At 44.4% G+C, this 19,993-nt stretch overlaps 1 protein-coding gene across 4 annotated transcripts in view; it reads left to right on the forward strand.

Annotated features, from left to right (window-relative positions):
• The first annotated feature begins 542 nt into the window (after nucleotides 1-542).
• LOC125760733 (protein outspread) overlaps nucleotides 543-19,993 on the forward strand; it is a 191,310-nt gene continuing 171,859 nt past the window's right edge. For all 4 annotated transcript variants that reach the window (XM_049421138.1, XM_049421139.1, XM_049421141.1 and 1 more), the window contains exon 1: nucleotides 543-1,603. In XM_049421138.1, the coding sequence (XP_049277095.1) occupies nucleotides 1,484-1,603 (120 nt within the window). In that variant the 5' untranslated portion in view covers nucleotides 543-1,483. The remainder of the gene's footprint in view (nucleotides 1,604-19,993) is intronic.

Raw genomic sequence — 19,993 nt, forward strand, 5'->3', positions numbered from 1 at the left:
CGATCATACAGCATCAAAACAAAAGCACTCGAACGCAGCCAATAGCAACAAGAAAAAAGTTGATCGAAAAAAAAAGATTGTAGGAAAATTGCAACAAGATTTCTTTTCCGGCTTAAACTGATAATAGTGTTTTTTGGCACTACAACCCCACATCTGCACGTGCCATCGTGTAAACCCGTGTTTTGCTACACGCATATCAAACAAACAGAAAGAAAACCACATCGATATCAAAACAATCGGTTGCGTCGTGCTTTTTTTTTTGTTTTTCAACGCATGTGTTTTCTATTTTTGCGCTCTGTATGGTTAACAATTTGCCGGAAATGTTGTGGCCTCCATAAAAAAACGAGTCGGTGTTTCGTTAGTGGCCGGAATGATTGGCGATACGATTTTGATGCCCAGTTTCAGTAGTTGAAAGTGGAGTGTCAATTGCGCTGGCTTTCCCTGCAAATGGGTTTGTTACGTGGAAGACGAAGAAGAAGACAACAATAATAATGCTCAACTTACATTAATGTTTGTTGTTATTTTTTTTCTCCTTTTTCCAGTTCCAAAACAACGGTTTTCAGTGCAGTGCAGGTGCATTCAGGTCTGGCGCCCTGTGCCGTACACGAGTGTTTGGTTTGATAGTGTTTTGTCTTGTTTTTTTTTGTGGTGCGTGTAAATGTGTTTTTTTTTAAATAAAGCAAATAAAGCGAAAAGTAAAGCTGTTGAACTAAACAGCCGCATGATGGTGGAAAGTGTTTAACCGTGATAACAAATAAATTAAAATGATTACAAAGTGCACTTGAAAACAGCTCACGAAAGCATTATTGCTGTAAAGGGGGGAACGCAAAAAAATAAAATAATTGTACCTTTTAATCTCATTTCAACCGCCACCACCTGTCAAGTGCATCGCGTATTGACGTGAACGTCTATCACCGTTGATAACGTTTGTGAATTAAGTATAGTAAATGTGTGTTTTTTTTTGTTGAGCTAGAACCCGACCTCCTCGATGGAGATGATTACTGGAATTGAGAATTAAACAAAAATAAAAAAAAATAGTAAAAAAACCCCAATTACGACACAACAACCCCGCAAAAAAGGGTCAGAACGACATGCAGTAATGGATCACGAAATGCATCCCGAGTGTACGATCGCGTAAAGAAGGCTTCCGAGCCTTCCGGAAGTGAATCTCCAAGGGTGGTGAGATTGCAAGTGATCCAACAAGAAAAGAAAAATCCCATCTGATACGAGCGAAGTGATAGAATAAAATTACAACAGCAAAGTGAAGTTTTTTGTTTTTTGAAATTTAGTGTGCATTTTGTGTGCGTCTGAGTGTGCTTGTGTGCGCGCGTACGAGTGAAAGAAATTTGTGTGTCATTTTGCTACACCCACCCACCCCAGTGAATGTGTGTGTGTGTGCGCGTGCATTTCCGACCCTTCCATCTTTCCATTACGCCATTTACGCTGCACCCATCGTTAAACGCAATAATAATTTCGAGCAAACATGGGAAGCCGTAACATCGAGTGTCGTAAATTTTCACCGAACATCTTCAACAAGAGCAAATGCACGCACTGTTTCCGCCAGCGGGAGGAGCATAGTGCGGCCGCACTGGAATGCAATCGGGTAAGTTTTGAACGGAGTCGATTTTTTAAAACGGTGTAGAATCGCCGAATCCGGTCAGAGACACTGGTTTTTTTTGTGTCTGTTATTTGTTCTGTTTTTATTCTCAATTTTGTCCCCATTCTCGGTTTTCTTCACCCCCCAAATCGGTCGTTTATGTATCGATTTCGAAATTATTTCCACGCATTATGCACATGTGTTGGTGCGTAGGTGTTTTGTATGCAGATGCAAATGCAATATGCAGCAGCAGCAGCAGCAGAAGCGGTTGTTTCGGTGTTTTTTGCAACCGATTGTGCAGCTGTTGCATCTGTTTCCTTTGGGGCACAATATTATTCTTCACTCGGAAAGCAACTCGGCGAAAGAGAATTTATTTGGAAGCAATATCGCTTTTCTTTTGCGAATTGGATTTTTTTGTTTTGTTTAACCTTTGCACGCAGTGACAATAAATTGTCTAAATTTATTACCATGCCTTGATTACATTTTATTATCACCGACTTTGGATAGTGTTATCAAAAACTTTGAACCAAAAGCAACCACAGAAATTCGATTCCTTTATCGTCGCGATATCGTTTGCCCGTGGCGCCGCTGATTCCAATTTTAATCTACGACATTTATCACGGATTTTCTATCGCAATCGTTACGATGTGGGGTATGGGGTGATTAAAAACTGAACTGGGTGAGTAACTCTAGCAACGATTTTTGGGGGCGTATGATTAGGCAACTGATTTATGGCTATTCGAAATTCAACTCCAGCCCCAGATGGTGGTCTGTTAGCCCTTCCGTTTTTGGTAGTGAAATTCGGGAATTTGTGTGAACTGAATTTCGTCATCGTCTTTGAACTTACCCCAACAAATATTTGGCAAATGATGTCATCTGGCCAGTTGCCACAACACTAGAGTTTAATTATAAATTTGCTCATAAATTAAAAATTCCTTTCCAAATGCTCAGTTTTGAGAACTCTGGTCAAACATGTGCGTTCCACGGGAAGTAGCTTATTACAAGATTAGTTGCACCATGACTACTTCAGATTTGGTTTGGTGTCGTACCGTGAAATTGTTTGCCGACACACCAACAAAACGAGCACATAATTGGGTAAGATCGTACGATGAAACGAATGCGGTGGTTTATTGAAATTTTTTAACGATTCCACTCCAACACGCGGACGACACGCAACGGAGCGGGAATGCAATCAAGGGCCAAGATGTTGTGACCCATTGTGCACAGATTGTGACTGCAGATTCTTTTCCGTCTTGTGTTCTACTGTGAGAAATTGTGCCTTCGTCCAGGCGTACGTACCAGGCACACGTACGCGAAAGCGATCGGGATGACGGGAGTGATGAAATTCTTTTGCGTCCAACCAAGAAGGGTTACACGATCGTTGCGACCCAATCCTTGGTCGCGCCTTACTGACCGATCTTTTTTTCGCTTTGTTCACCGTCCGCATTGGCCATGGTACTGTTTTTCGCTTCTCTCTCTCTCTCTCGGTGCCCCAAAAGGGTCAAAAGGTTGTAAAAATCACATCGCGATCGAGTGAGGAAAGTATCTTTCAACACACGGCAACTACGCGCCAATGTGCGGTAGTGACCGGTCAGAATGCTCGCTCAAAAAGTCGATGTCAGGGTCTCGTCGAAGCTGAAGGTGACTCTGCCCCACAGCTGACCTCGATGGTTGAGCGGAATGGAAAAGAATGCTTCAGCACACCACCGCATGAATTGATCTGGAGAGGACCGTAAGTAAAACGGCCTCACTCTTAACGCGTTCCCGACTTTGTTGAAGGAACCCTCGTTGGGCGAACATTGGGCACCCAAAAAATCCCGGCGACTCGACACCGGCGGAGCATAATTTATGCAACAACAAAAAAAAAAACCACTTCCAAAAAATATCTCCCAAAAATCTGTGGAAAACAGCAAAACGGCTTGACCGTACCGAATTGAAGTTGCTGAAGGTGGAGAAGGGTTGTGTCGATGACCACCACCACATAACGACGACGAGGACAACAGTCGCTTGTAACAACATAACAGTCTCTCGAAGAAGGCAGCGAAGAACAAAAAAAAAAAACACGGCGTAACACGATTGGAGACGAGAGCACTTTGCCAAGATGTTTGTAGATAGTTTTTGGGGGCAGCTGTTTCGGCAGAACTGCTGTTGCTGCTGTAGCGGGACACACGTTTCTTCGTTGCTTGTTTCTTTAGGTTGCTTTCTGCTTGTTTTGGTTTGGCGGAGATACTTTGCCAAGCGAATTCTTGATCTTGGAGGTGGGTTTGGTGGGCAATCCGGTGGTACAGGTGATTGTTTGAGGATGTGTTTTAAGTCTTCGCAGGGTGTTTCGAATGAAGCCTAAGCGGTAGCGGATGAGCAACAGGGTGTATTTTACCTGCGAGTTCGCGCGAACTCCTTCATCAAGAGTGTTGGTTTCGGCAGCAGGCTGACTAAGTCACTCTGACGCCACGCATGTGAGGAAGTTGTGTGATCATTGGGGATGTTGTTAGAGTTACCCACATCAGAAGAGAAATCTTCACAAGTACTAGCTCGACATAATGAAGATTAGTGAAGTTTGTTGGATGTCTCATAGTGTAGTGTAGATTTCTTTTTTTCCAGAACTCCTGGATATTGGTTTCTCTGTCACGGTTAATTTTATCTGTGATTGACCTCAAAATCTTTTCCGCTCTTGTGCCACAATATCTGTGTCTCCCGATGTAGGTCTCGACGAATTCCCTTCTCATTGGTGTACTAATAACTATGCTCTCGCACACACCGGGTCATGGACGATCTAGACGATTGGGCCGAAATTCGGTAACCTGCTTTCAGCCCGGGAATGGTATGGCACCAATGTTCGTTAACCACACGTGTGTGTGTGCACCACCAGCAGGCACCGGAAACCGGCCTAATAACGGTGATCGTCACCGGTTACGTTTATCACCCGAAAGTGACCAATCTACCGGTGGTGGACATGCCGAACCATTCTCCACCCAGATTGCAGCCGAGATCGCCGAGTTCACACGGCGGGATTTAAAAAGCCCAGGCACCGTACCTTTATTGGGTCGTGATGATGGAGCCGGGCTGATGAAATCGAATGAACTTGAGACCTCTCGCTTGTCACGGGTGTGTGTGCATATGGTGCGAAATGGCTCACGCTAACCGTTCACGGTCGAGGCAATACCGGTGAGCTCCCCCCCCCCTCAACCCCTTTATTAGGGGCATTTCCTTTCCGCACTAACAGTGGAAGGAAAATTGATGGAATGTTTCCAAGTCGATCCGAACGATCGATAGGATGAAACAAAAAAGGGTCACACAACCAATCGACACCGGCGCCGTAGCATAGGTCGGGTTTCGGGGCAAACGCTTTTAATGGTTTCGAGATCGGGAAGTTGGTGTGTAACACGTGTTTCTCCGCGAGGTTTCGTGTGGGAAGAAATTCCACAAAATCGATACGATTTGTGAACCGCGCGCGCCACCATTAGGCGGCGGTCGGTCGAATATTGCACCGGGCATTTCGTTTATTCGTTCGTTTGGGGCAAAGGGGCATGGGCATTTCAAAGTGGTTTGAATATTTGATCTCGCGTATGCAGTTGCGAAAGCTAATCGTGGTCCCATATAAGCGGGGTAGAGGCATTAGAAAGGCAGTGTAGGATTTTTGAACCCTTCAGATGTATTAAGTCAGGGGTTTGACCATATAAAATATCGAAACATTTTTTTACGATACCTTTTGTAATGTTTTTTTTTAAATAAAATTTAGTTCTTTTTTTGCATACCTCACTCGATCGCAACTGACGATATTTTTTCGTTCTTTTTACCATTTTTTTTTAAATCCCATTCTAACTATTCCGATCTTCCTTGGGTAGTCACCGCTCTGGTAAGCTTTTTAGCGGCACAGATCGATGGAACATTAATAAAACGGGGAAAAAACTCCACAACAAACAGAAGCCATCATCTCATTCTTACTCACCCATACTCGTCGTTGACCATTTCAATCGGGTTGCTTCCTGGGCGACAATTACTCTGATCAAAGGGAAAGGTTAATAATAAAACCAGCTGATACTGCTAAAGTTGAGCTCCTTTCAGCCCTTCACCTGGAACAAAATTGAAAATGCATTTTCAACAGATGTTAATTTTTCAATTTCACATGGTTTGGTTTGCAATGAATTGATAGTGAAATCGAAGAAAAACAAACAAATTTAATTTAAATAAAAAAACCGAACGTATCCTGTCAACAGTTCACAATCATTGCGCGACCAGTTTGTGCAATTTATCTCCCAGCCTTTGTTATTGCTGTAAAACAAAACGGGAGTTTATTTCTTCAAAAACCCCTCTTCAAATTCGTCTCTGTTTGCGTTAGCCTTATTACAACGAAATCGAAACAAAAACAACCCCAATTGGTATTGGGGAGTGCGTTTTCTTTTTTGCGTAAAAGAACACATACCACCGCGTTTGCACGATCATTTGAAAAAGTTGATCGAACGATCGTTTACTTTTCTTTTGGGCAGCCTCGAACCGCCCTCGAAAGAAAAAACACAAACCCCGCACACCGGGTTGGCATTCCGGAAGCGGCCAATGGTCGTCGATGCTTTCGCCATCGGCAAGTTCGCGCACTGACCGCATCGGAATGCGCGTGGCCCCAGCAACGGTGCGAATATTTCCGCCGATATAAAGTCTGCTGTAAGCTTCTTTTTTTCTGCTCTGCGCTGCTACTGCTTCCTTTAACGGCGTGTCGTTAGCTGTGGCCGCAGACTTTGCCCGCTGGAAATGCTGCGGGTTTGTTTCACTTTCATTGCGAATATGTTGGCCTGCATCTTTCTGCTCTAAAGCTTCAACCTAAAGCTCAGTTTGCTGGTTTATTACATGGGATGGGGAGGAGAGCATTTTTCATGAGATTTTCTAATTATTGACACCGGTTGGAGGTAGGTTAGATTTTTCGGTTGACGGAATGAAATGGGGGTTTATTTTTTTTTTTGGGGGCTTTCAAGTAGAAAGTGCTTTCGTGCATCTTTTGGTCGTTTCGATGTATTGTCGTCATCCGCCCTGTCACCGTTCCGTTTTGTTTCCCAAGAAGTTCGACAAGTCACGATGAGTTTTTGATGATGAGTGAATTGATGATGATAATCTATCGCTTGCAGGGCGATTACTTTCGCTACTCACTTCGATCGTTTGCCAGCATACTCTGCCTTACGGATAGTCTTACTACTTTGATGAATTAATTTCCTTATTGTCTTTTGTACTTATCTGATCGGTTCCAAGGAATCGTCGTGAATAAGATGGAAGAATATTTTTATAATTTTTTTTTGTAATTAGGGCTTATTTTTATTTTTCAATTTTTAGCATATTTCTATAAATATTACAAAAAACCAATCAAAATTAAAAAGCAGCTTCATAAACTGTCATTCGTGGTACACTTTATTCGTTTACGTCGAAAAAAAAAAACAACTAAATTAAAATTTGTTTGCCACTCGCACATGATTCGATTAACCTTGATTCCGCCATCAACCTGCACGTTTTCGTGCGTGTTTCCTAGCTCGTGCGTAACGCAAACGCACCTCGGCACGTTCACAGCAGGGGTTTTGGGGTACGATCGATCGGTACGGTGCAATGAACTGCCCCAACCTGCGCGGGAACGATGCACACACAAAAAAAAGGGAAAGGTGTACTGTGGCGTCTCCACGTTCAAGCACACGAACCTACACGCATACACACGTGGCCAGAAGCCATTGACTGGTACCGTCATCTCTTTACGACACCGTGGAATGTGATTGTTGTTCTTCGACAAATGCTTCTCCCCTGTCGTTCCTCAACACCACCCCCCCCCCCCCACCCCCTTCACAGTACTTGTTGTGATGATGTGTTTTTTTTGTCGATTGGGGCCAGTGTTTTCAGTGTGATGCTTCTTCAATTGGTTGAACATAGGTGATTTTTTTTCGCTCTCTTTCTCTCTATCCCTCCAAGCAACCCATTCTTCCTTTCCTGCCTTTCAAAATCGATCGTTAAAGTATTTTTCTATCGTTCGATTTCTTGTTTCGTTTGATGTAAGTTTTCTTTTCTTATTTTTAGTACATATTGAAAGAGAAAGTCCAATCCCCCTTTATGAGCTGGAGAAGAATAAGGGTTGTGTCAGTTGAAGCGAGGGTTAAGGGGTGTAAGCATAACGATCGGAGGAAGCACCGATTCAGTCAGAAAATGAGTCAAACGTACCGACGTGTTCAACACGACGGATGCGTGAGTAACATAAGGCGAATTGTTTGAGTAAAACCCGGTGCGAATTTGGGGTGACGATGAAGTTAAGAATGTTTATTGCTGTCCACCAAAGCAAGGCGCCAGCTTGGTTCTTATCGTAAAAAAAATCATTCAATTTATTACAAATTTTTAAATTTTTCCATCACTAAACAAGCGATTATTCATAGATAAATATGTGTTCATCATAAAGGTTTTCGTCTTCAATTCGCGGAAGTGTCATAGCAAAACATGATGTCCTTGAACATGCCGAACAATCGATCGCATCAATTTGGACACTATTTATGTTTTGTTCTGTTCCTAAAAGCAAACAATATAAGACCCATGTTTCTATTCATTAGTACCCTTGTCCTCTTACAAACAGCCAGCTTAATCCCCCTAGCCGAAACTAAACAACCTTCTACGGCACCGTTCGTTACCGGACTTTGAGTCACAGTTCTTTATCTTAAGACGCGGCATAGCATAGACGGGGCCAGACCTTTCAGAAACATCCGCCATCATCGTACATGTCCGTCTTAGCTACCCTTCCCCCGGGGTGGCTTCCTCCCGATTCTATGACGCGCAGCAGCAGGAACAAACGTGACCTTATGGGAATCTATTTTCGGTTGCGCAGTTATTTAATTAGCGTTATCTGCCTTTACGCTAGATAATCCTTATCTGGGGACCTTACCGCCACAGGGCGCGGAGGTGAAACAGTGTTGTTTCGTGTTCCGCTTTGTGGCTGATGTCTCAATAAGCCGCTCGGTTGTGTGTCCGGGGCCTCATCGTTTGCTGCATCGCAAGACAATGGTTTTCTGTTCCCGGGTTGTGTCCTTCGGGTAAAGCAACGACCGAACATTGGACGTGGTATAAGGTTGTTTAAGTAAAGGTAGCATGACAAAAAGGAGGGCACCGATAGGGCTTCCCATGGGCTTTAACAACGCGTAAGCGTCATACTGCCCTTTTTGGAGAAAAGAGTCGATGCGTTTAGGTTCATGTGTTTGGTGGCGATAAAGCCTCCAAAGGTCATGACGCTATCTCACCTTGGTGTGGGGTGATTTGAGTGTTGGAGTTTTTAATTATTCATACGCAAAGCATTTCAATTTCAATTTGATGAATAATACTGTGCCATTGGATGACGTCATTAGTGTGAGGAAGATGGAAAAAGATTTTGATTTGGTGCCGTGACCAGGATATTTATTTGTTGTTGCGCGCTTTTATGAGTTTCTTCGTATAATACACTTTAATAAAAACAAGATTATAATCTTGGATGATTCCTTGTACAATTCTGTATGATTATTAAGTAGTAAAAAAAGCATTCTACAACCTCTAGAGAGAGCAAATTGTGAGGCGCAAAGTGCTAAGCGCAGAGAAGACGGTCGGCTTTGCGCTCGTTGCGAATATGTCGTGATCGGCAACAATTTACACGGAATTTGTACCCTGTCTAGTCAGGTTGACACATTCTGCATTCAGCGACCCGCTCGCCCGTTGCAGCAAGACCCGTACACAGTAGGTATATGCTGCAACCAAGCAAGATATACGCGAACCCGAGCGAACGATCCGACATATACCAGACCGTAGTCAAATTATAATAAATCGTCTTCACTTCACACCTGATCATGTGCCCTTTTTGCAAAGTGTTTACGGGTGTGTGTGTGTGAGAGAGAGAGGAGACAAAGTGAATGGGATGGTGGAATGGAAGTGGAGGTGACTCCGAAACCCCGAACTCGTCTTCAACTCAGCCACCGTATACGTGTTCCAGCCTAGATCAAGCCCAAGGTGTATACGGTCTGGAGAGCCACTCTAGATCGCGCCTGGATGGTGAAGACGACGTGTGCTTATGATGAAATAGGATACTTTGTGGCTTCCTTAATGTCGCGCTTCGTACCCGGATGGGATGGCAGGGTTGGGGAGAAGAAGTTGTCTAGGGGAAGGAGGGATGCAAGGGAGTTAGCCTTCACAGTGCACTTTTCGCACTTCATCTTGGCATCGATGGCACGATCTGGTTGGTCTGCTGTTTCATTGCATCCCCTTTCCCCCCCACGGGGGGATGTAACGCATGAGTGGTAGAGTAACACTAAACCAGATTAGCTACTTCTGATAGTGACAGAAGACTCACATGCATTCTACACCTCGGTGCTCCAATGGCACTTCACCATGCCAATACCCCAAAAGGTCTTTTCAATTTTCCTTCGAACAAAGCTTTCGATCGATGTTCGATTTCATCTGCATCTGGCTTTCTGTAGTGGTGTCGCCCCGGCCAGTGCTGCTGATGCTCCCTGGTGTGACCGAAAGCTTTCCCCGTCCCACGTCTTCTCCTCAGCCGCACCCACTTCCACCAACTCGGTGTTGGAAGAATGGAATGTGGTTCCAAAAGGGAAAAACACGATGCGGTTTCACACCGGCTTCGATGCGTTTGCGTTTCTTGCTACCTCCACCGCGCGTGTGTGTGTGTGCGTGTGGGGGAAGTTTTGTTGTTGTTGTTGTCATTCGTATGTTGTGCCAAGACCAATGTAACCGGCACAATTGGAAGACGAATGCGCGCGCTCCGGCGCACATCCGCGCATTCGGCGCAATTGACCAGATGCTGGCGATGTTCGCTTTTCCCAGCGCGCCAATGCGCAACATAGAAGACAAATGAATGTGCACAAATGTGAACAACAATTGTCGATAATCATCCATCCCGTAGCTGGGATTAAACCTCGGGGAACTGCCGCGGTAAACCGGCCTGTAAGCTGACTCACTCGGTTTGCCGATTGGAATGGCAGTGAAGGCGCCACAACACTTACCACCCATTTTTTTTTCTACCAAGTTTGTGGGTTGAGATTGCGATGATTCCGATGATGGGATGGATGGAAGCGCGAAGCGTTTAAGGGGAAAACGCGCAAGACGTGGCGCAACGTCATCAGGCTGTCGTGAAGCTGGTGGAAATTTGTTGAAGATTAATCATCTTTCACGTACAACTCTCTTTCGCTGACGTTGTCGAAGCGGTTTTTTTCCACTACTTCTGTGTATGTTACGGTTACTGTTCTCCTGTCGTTGGCAGCCTTAATTTTCTCTCGGCCGCGCTTGTCCGCTATTGTGTTGCGATCGATCCATCCAACTGTCCGATTGCTTCAATGCGATTCCAATGGAAATAACCTTTCCATTTCTGTGTTGATATGCTTTTTTATTATTCTCTTGTCGTCCGGTTTAGCTTTATATTAGTTCCTTTTCTTTAGACTTTTCTTAACGTCGAGTGCACCTGATCATATCGATAGTTTTCCCTCAATTTGTTTCTTATTTTTATTTTTTTATTTTGAATATAATTCATTTAAACTAATTTAGAGTATGTTTCACTTTCGCTTATATTTCATCACATTTTTATCTTTCTACAATCCTCAGTACAAATCATTCCCTCCTCTAGTCCCGGACTCAGCTAGTGTCCTTAATTATTTCTTTAATTTTATTGCCACACCTCGGGTGTTAATTTCGAGATAGTGTGTGATAAGGTGACACAGTATCCCGGACCCCGTACCATCATCACCGTCACATGATAGTTTTATCGCACAGCGTTGATCTTTTCGCACTGTTATCGCGGTTGACGTTGGTGCTAGTGGTTTACATAAACCGTTGGAATTGCGTAGTCGTGATTTACTCTCGCGGCGCTATAGTTTCATGGGCGGCTGTGGTCTTTAGGGAAGTAATTTGTTTGGTAAAATTTATGAACGCCTACTACGCGAAGATAAGAGACTGGTGGAGATTGTCTATTGTAAGATAGTAGAATTTTCCATAAATAAGGTTTATTTTGTGAGGTAAAAAAAAAACGATTTAAATTTGAAATAATAAAATAAAATATTTTCTTTCGTAATAAACTGTTTTATCACGCATCAGTGAAATTTTGTCCAACGATTTCGTTTTGTTAAAACAAAATGGAAACAAATTATTGCCCCGGTAAAATGCACTGCACAATTGCATCCCAAATTTTCCGGTGATGGTGCACTTCTTATGAATATGTGTTTTCCCCTCCCTCCCTAAATGATGCGGTTCTGTGGGTCCACTTAACAAATTTAATAAAAAATGAAGGAAGAGAAGAGACAAGTAAATGCTCGCTCAGTTTGAACGGTGCACTTGAACAGCGGAACTACACATAAAGTACATCCCCAAACACAACAACAATTTTTCGTGAACACAACACCGTTCCACCCCTTTGGATGGGTACACCGTCCCCTTCAGTCTGACGTCGTTTTGTTGTTGTGGTTGTGGGGTTCACCTGTGGGGTCCATGGCTGGTGTTTGCGTACGCTTTCGACACTTCCGCTCGCGAAACGGTCGGCGCATGCGTAAATCGCGCTAACAAGGTGAATTATAAGCATAACCACCAGCAAAACAAGTAATTACTTAACTCTTATTAAGTTTAATATTGCATTAATTGGTGCAATTAAAAAAAAATACACAAACACACACACACAAAAAGGGTCGATGAGATGGAGCTCTACTTTGAAAGTAATGAAATGTGTGTACGGACGGGTGAGATGTTAAGGTCGAGTGGTGCTGAAAGCTGTTGGAATAAAATGCAATGTAGTGCTGAAATGTTTCGAACAAAAACAAAACAAAAAAACAGCAGATCATGTTCGCATGTTTTGACCCGGACTCCTGATGCGGAGGCCAACGCAGAAAATAAAAGGGTAAAAGCATGGTAATAAACACATTGTGCGACCCCAAACCCGAGCATGGTTTGTCTTGTGGTGGGGTGGCCCACACTTAAAGGTGTATCATTTAGTATATGAAACGAAACATAAAGCGTACGATAAGAATTTAAGGTGTTGCATTGTGTTTTTAAATGAACGCAAAAATTCTTGCTCAATTTTTCCACCCACCTTTCCGATCCTTTTTCTCTCTCTCTCTCTCTTCCATTCCTTTACACCGGCATGTATTGGTTTCGTTTAATCAGAATAATACACCAAAACAGACAAGGCGGCCCATAACCCCCTGACTACGTCCCTGGTCGTCCGCGCAATCATATCGATCGAAAATGGGAATGAAAAATTTATCAATTGCACCTTAACACGATAATAACTTTATTCGGAAATAATTTCGTTCCGTTCGGGCCAGTTTACAATGCTTTACGCAATCTCGTGCACCCCCCCACCCGTTTGCAACGATCGTACTGAGGTAAAGAAAGATGATGGAAGAATGGGTAGATAAGCGAATCTGTCGAGTGGAAAAGGGTGGGGAAAAAATACGCGGTAATGCCAACTATACAGCTCCAGCCAACATTCTATGCTGTTGTGGAGTGGAAGTATTCTCGTTTTTTTGTTGTTGTAGTTGCTTCCCACCTCAAGAGCTTCTTACGATCGTACGATCACTGGAACATATGTTTCGAATCAGGGTGGTTTGTACAGCTCCTTCTGGCTTCGTCTGGTCCGGCGGTATATTTCCATTTACGTACCGGCGTATTGGGAGTGGGTACGAGGAAAAAAGGGAGGGGGGTGGTCCAGGATACCGAAAGGTGTCAGGTCAATGGTGAAGAATGCATCATGCTGTCGGTACGTGTTCTGGTCGCGCACTTCCAAAATGGTAAAGGGGGTACTTATGCGAACGATCGGCAAACTGTGAGTGGAGCTTATTCCGTTTCGTGCGTTTTTCTCTCTTAGTTTGCTGATCTGTTCTCCATTTTGGCTGCTAGTTTGAGGTGTACAAGTAGTAGATTTTTTTTTGGGTCGACACAAAGAAGAGATGAGAGGTTTAGGGCTTGATGTGAAGGGCGAACTACTCACCCTGTACCGTAATGTGCCATATATTTATATATATTAGTGCCTAGAATACGCGGTTTTCGCGGCATACGTTTCGGCTGACAAGTAGTAAGGGAAGTTGTATACGGTTGAAAGCTTTAATGGGGTCCTCAAGCCTAGGTTTGGGTTTGAACGAGAGTCTCCACTGATCGTCGCCCGGTACGCATCATCCATGGTGCTGAAACCTGAAGGGCTGAAGGAATGCTGATCAAGTAAGCTGAACCGAGTCTGGCTAGGTACGAGCCATCGCAGCCATGTACCGGCTTGAAGTGGGAAGGATTGCTTGGTGCTTTGGTCGTTCATGGTCAAGATACGATACGCGTCCAGAGTCCAGAGATATACACGAATGGAAGAAAGCAAAAAAAAAAAACCGTAGCTAAACCGGCCCAACATAAGGTGAAAGAATGGGAAAAAGCCGGTACGCCGGCCTTTGGGGCGTTCTTGCCACGAGCAGCATCACTCAATGCTGGAAGGAGCCCGCTTGGAGCTTAAGCATTTCCTAAGGGCGCACAATGTGCCACAGGACCAGAGATGGTGCAACGCACGGGGCGGACACAATTAGTTCTCGTGTGGGCTCACCCGGGCCCGAACCGTCACCGTTCTGGAGAGTAGCGTGGAGAGCGTTTTGTTGTGTGTCTTCTTTTGGGTAGAAAAGGGTAGAAATAACATCACCCCAACATGGTAAGGGGTTTGCTTCCTCCAGATGCTCCATACGATGATGATGGCGACCAGTGATGAAGTTGCTTTGCCGTGAAAAAAAAAAACGGTAACGAAGAGAGAGAGAGAGATAGAGGGAGAAAGTATATGTACCCGATATAACTTCGAAAGTGTGCCCTCGCAGCGTTGGTGAGGACCGTTGAGAATGTAGTGCTGGAAATTCGTGGACGCATTCTTTTGCGGGAAGCCATCAGACTGGAAGAAATGTCCGGGACCTTTCGTTCGGACATTCTTAGCATCCGGAGTTTTTTGTGCTGTGGCTGCGGTTGGAAGTGAGCATGATTTCGATGTAAACTGCTGTTACAGACGATGTTGGCACAGGGAAAACATTTTATGTACATGCTAGATGTTGACTTTGGGTCACCATCATGCAACCGGAAGTTTGCTCAGAATTTGGAACGGTAGTCCAAAACGACATTCTCCTTGTTTACTCACCGTGTCTTGGATGGTATTTTTTTCTGACTTAATTTGAAATAAAACATTATATTTATTACATTTCTGATCCCGCTTGAATGATATGTAACATGATAGTAATGCCAGCAATCGAGAACTTCAATGATAATAAGGAATTATCACACAGGTATAGAGTCCAGGAGGTCCATCAGAACCAAACATTCTCCGGTGTGTCATCCCATCCGAGACACGGCCGTCCCTTGGTGATGTTCGTTGTGGTGGTGATGTAGCATAAAACTTAATGACCATCTGACGGACACCACCGGAGGGCATAACATTGTCTTCCATCTCCTCAGGGTAGCCGGGAATGATGTTTCATCCGTGCGTCCGTCCGTATCTGGCCCGATCGCCTAGAACGATACGAGCGTATCACACATCCTCAGCTGCTTAAAATATCCCCATCTACACCCGATCAAACCGATCCACGTTTCACCGTCCGGGAGAAAGAACTGTCGGGAGTTGCGCGAGTCATTGTTGAACGATTTGCACCCTGCGGGTGCATTTTCATCTTCAGCGGGAAATGCATCAACGTGTTGGAACCTAACCCCGAACATGAGTGCGTGATCTGGGCAGAATGTAGCCTCGGGGTACATTGACAGCGGGATACAACGAGATGTTGAACCAATGTGGGGAATCCACAAACAACGATGCTGCGCGTAATAAGAGCATCATGTTCATCAAATTATTGAGGATTGGAACTGGTTTGCTCTAGATTCTGTTGCGTGCCGGGATAGGATGGAAATGGGAGAACATCAAACCGAATGCGTTGCTGTGTATTCTTCATGAGCTTAATGAGACATAGTTGTGAAGTACGTCCGGATGATGTTGAATTACCCCTAATTTCTTCCATCAACAATTACTTCACATCTACAGTTCTAACCAATAACATAGAGCAATCCACAGAAAGAAAATTCTCCGTTAGAAGGCGTTTGAGGCTTCTATTTCGGCACTACGATACCGAATCGTCGACGACTGGACTAATCCAGGTGTCAAATCCGTAGCAAATTAAGCCATATCGAGGCCAGTTCGTTCGTTGGTGTGCAATTTCATCATGCCCCTCATGGGTTACACTCGCATACCACCGATCGGATGATCGTGTTGGGATTTACGATTTAGTGCCTAGTCGTTGGTTTGTAATCCTACAACTTAATCGCACTGAATCGGGTGAAACCCCAAACAAGCCGCAAAACCGTTGCGACTGTGACAACGTTGGGAAGCAAATATGCTCTCCACCCGCCACGTAGTGACAAATCAAACCGCTTGGTGCTTGGCTTCTTCTTCCATTTTTCGTCTTCCATTTTGGAGACGGCCATCGGTACTCCGACCGTCACACCCATTCCCGTGTCGTTCCTTCCCTTATGCCGATTATGTACACCCGAAGTCTCGTACACGGGAAGTCCGCATTCTCTAGTCTTGAACAGTTTGTCCGGGAACTGTGCGAGCTGGCTGCGAGAGTGCGAAGAAGAAAATTGACACATTACTAAATGATCGCTTTGCAGTAACGGGACTCGAGTGTTGGGTTGGGGAGGCAGACCAACTTCCCAAACGCACACCGAACCGTTTGCTGCTAGGGTTGCTGATGATGATCATCCACAGCCACAGTGTTGCTAGTGTTGTCCGACATGCTGCCAGCCGAAGACCGCTGATGTCTGAAGAACCGGTCCGAGATCGTTTTTTTCCTCTCTAGTGTGCTCAGTATGTTTTTTTTTCCTCGACGAACGCGCAAAAGAGGTCTCCGATGTGTTGTTGATCCAGCGTCCAGAATACCTCGGGACGGTTGTTGGGAAAGGTCGAGCGAGGGTAAAGCGATCGAAGAAAGTTCGAAAGACAAATCTTCGCCTCACGGCCGTTGCGTGGAGGGTGGAAAAATTTAAATTTCTTTCTAATTTATGATTTCATTATTCAGGCTGCGATGGTTCAACGGTGGAGATCTACCTGTTAAAGATCAGGTCCGCATCTGCACCGAATGGGCATGTCTTCAGTTTTGAACCCCTTTTTTCGGTGGAACCTCATTTCCAGTTCACCTCGGATTCGGATCTGTTGCGTCTATGATGATTTGTTGCATCACAAGATCTCACCGTACGTGCTTCTTTACCGTCCTCATTCCCGGAGGATTTAATCGTATCAGTGGGATCCTACCTGTTTGGAGAGTGTAGTTCCTTTCCGTACTGGCTATTGCAAACAGTCCCGCACATGTTCGGGAGACGGTTGACTCTCTGCTTCGCTGGTGTAGAAAATTAATTCTGCGTTGAAGGCTTAACGTAATAAATAACTTAAAGTCACTCGGGAGCGTTAGTGGGCAGGATAGCAAAAGGGGATTTAGCGTGTTGACGATTCTTTGGAACTAAATTGAAGTTGTCACTAGCACTGAAACTAGCCAATTTGCAAACAGCTTAAGAGAGGGTGTAATTTGTCGGTTTTTTTTGCACAAGTGAAAGCTTTTGCATTAGCTTTTCTTCCTTCTTTTTAGTAATGCAAAGAACGGGCATTAACGTTGATATCGCTTATCTGTAAAATTGTCGAAGAAGGAGGGAATACGTCCACTTTTTGAATACAGGCATCAAACCTGTTGTACCTGAAAAGAAGTACAGTTGTCCAGTGGTTACTTCATGTGCCGGAAAAGCGAATTAATATCAATTGATCAACACAGCTCGAAAGCGTGTACACCTTGTGCAACCGCGACACGGGAACAAACATTTTAACGACATAAACAAATCGTAGGTTCTTTGGCGTCAAGATCTGCCCCTAGAATGCGGCTCTAATTATTTCTCTTTCTCAGCAGGAGGTCTAGTTCACAGTTTCCGGGATACAGTGCGGGGGAAGCTAGCAATTCTGGTCGATTTGCTGTGGCGTTCGATTTATTAGACAAGGAATATTCAATTGTTGAATATACCGACGACGACGACGACCACAACGACCTACACGCATTCCGCTGGTGATCCTGGTGGCCGTAGGGGGAGATGAGGAGCTTTTGCTGCCAATAGTTGAACACGAGTGTTTGCCTTCCTTCGTGTTCTCCGTATCACCCTTCGCCATACGCGGTGACGAAAAATAAACCGGACCTTCCGGAGAGTGTCAAGGTGTTTGGACGTTTAGGTGTAGAGCCGCTTATACTACCCGGTCCGGGGGGTCCACGTACGCGTGGTTTGATTGAAAATTAATATGCACACATTTTGCATGCCGATAGCCGAGAGACCGGAGACCTGCTTTCGTTCGCTTGGCGCTGCGGACAGGTTGACAGGTTGATGCAGACTGCTGGGGCGATTATGACGCGCTCCGAGGAAGTTGGCTCCCGGGTACAACCGGGGACCGGTTCGGCCTAGTCCACCTGAAGGGTGCAATTGGGTGTGCGGTGTCTATCTAGATGTACTAGATAGTAGTTGGGTGGTATGAACTGGTCTTGAAGCTTGAATGAAACTCCAGTTCGAAAGACGTAGGCGTTAGATATTATTGTCACGCACTTGGTTAAGCTAGAAGCTACAGTAAATAGCATCCGAGTTCTAAAGAGAAGTGGATTGAAGTTGTATACAGATAAAAGCAACACCAGAACTCGAAGACCTTTAACTAAATGACAAATCCAATAAAATGTACACTTTCAATTAAGATAAAATTAATCTATTCGGAATGAAAAACTAACGCTTTTACTATTTGTTTTCTTTTCTTCCTTTCTCACAGGTACGTAAAAAACGAAGAAAAATTAAAATAGCCATTCATCGATCATTTCTCGAAGTCTCTGGTAAATATGGCTGCAAAATAGAAAATCATCCACATAAAGGTATCAGTAATATAATAACACTCCGACAAAGCTTTCTTGCTAAGAACTTCATCTCGATTCTTGCCAGCGCATAATAATGTAAGCTATTTCCGGTGCGTCAACGTCCAACGAGACAAGCAACCGTACATTCGTACTAATTGTACTAATAACTTCCTTCCGAATGGTTCGAGAACTCTCGCGAGCTATGAGCGGAATCGATGCGCAACAGATGCATTGTGATAAAGCCAAGCACATCAATCGTGATGATGACGATGATTACAGCTTTGACAGCAGTAGTACGTATAGTTTCATTCATAAATGGATGGTTCACCTTTGGGCTGACACCGGAAGCGTGGATGTAATCCGGTAGAGGAACCTCGTTTCCATATGCATACTGCAACAATGTGTAGATCATATCGTTGGTAAATTAGAGTCTTGTCACTCTGTTACATTTTCTATAGAAATAGTAGAATATAGTTCACACATGAGTTGATGAAGTGCAATAGCAAAGCAGCAACTACACTTGACCATGTGAAGGTCGTTGAACACCTGCGAACTTGTTGATGATCAAGCAAGTGTTTAACTACGTTTTGGAACTTGTACCTCTCCAATGTTCAAGATTTCTGAGGTTTTTGAATATTTTCTCAGGAATTCTAGTCAGCAACCCTAAGCAACTCATCCGGAATTACAATTTATTTCCCGTTTAAATGAAAACGAGGCAATTTTTCACCGGAAGTGGTCGAAATTAGAAAGGATGATAAGCTCTCTTTAAGTGTCATGCATGGGCAGGTTCATGGCGTTATTATACAACACGGAACAACGAACCTACGAATGAGGTTCCTTTTTTTTCTCTCACCCATTACCCACGCGAAAAGGGATGATACGGTGCGCCACGGCTGGAAATCAACTCACCGAAGGTGTTTAATGAAGGTCGTCTTGTTTCCGAGATTAGACACTGGAAGTTTGTTTGAGCATCGGCAACCTACCCCCCAACACCTGTGTAGTGAGCGTATGTTTGTTTAGAGGCAACCCCGGTGCCCTTAAGGGCATTGAATCGGTAAAGTGGTGTGCCAACAGCCAACCAACTACCGCGTAAGGTCAGAAAGCACTCCGGTAAATAAGTCGTTCGTAATGTTTACAGAGGCGAGACTTAGACGCCCTACGCAAAGGCCAACCTTAAAACGCACCGCACCGCGGTATCAAGTGTTCTATCTCTAAGGGTCAACCGTATACAATAGACTCGGTTGGCGAGGGTTCGCCTACGCTGACCTCCAGTGGATGGGGCGTGCAAAATGCACGTCAAGCATCGTGTTTTTTGGCGCGAGCTACAATTTCACAATGTTTTCGACTGTTTCTCTAACGCTTGCCACGGTTGTGGATTGCCGTGGGAACTGACGGCCGGAACATGGGCAGGTTGAATTTCGTCGGTTGTTACTGGTGCTTGTTTTTTTTTCTAAAGAAAGCAAAACTACGGTTAAAGCGTTTAAAGAAAAAA

The sequence above is a fragment of the Anopheles funestus genome, chromosome 2RL (assembly GCF_943734845.2).
Source record: "Anopheles funestus chromosome 2RL, idAnoFuneDA-416_04, whole genome shotgun sequence".
In the NCBI taxonomy this organism is placed as follows: domain Eukaryota; kingdom Metazoa; phylum Arthropoda; class Insecta; order Diptera; family Culicidae; genus Anopheles; species Anopheles funestus.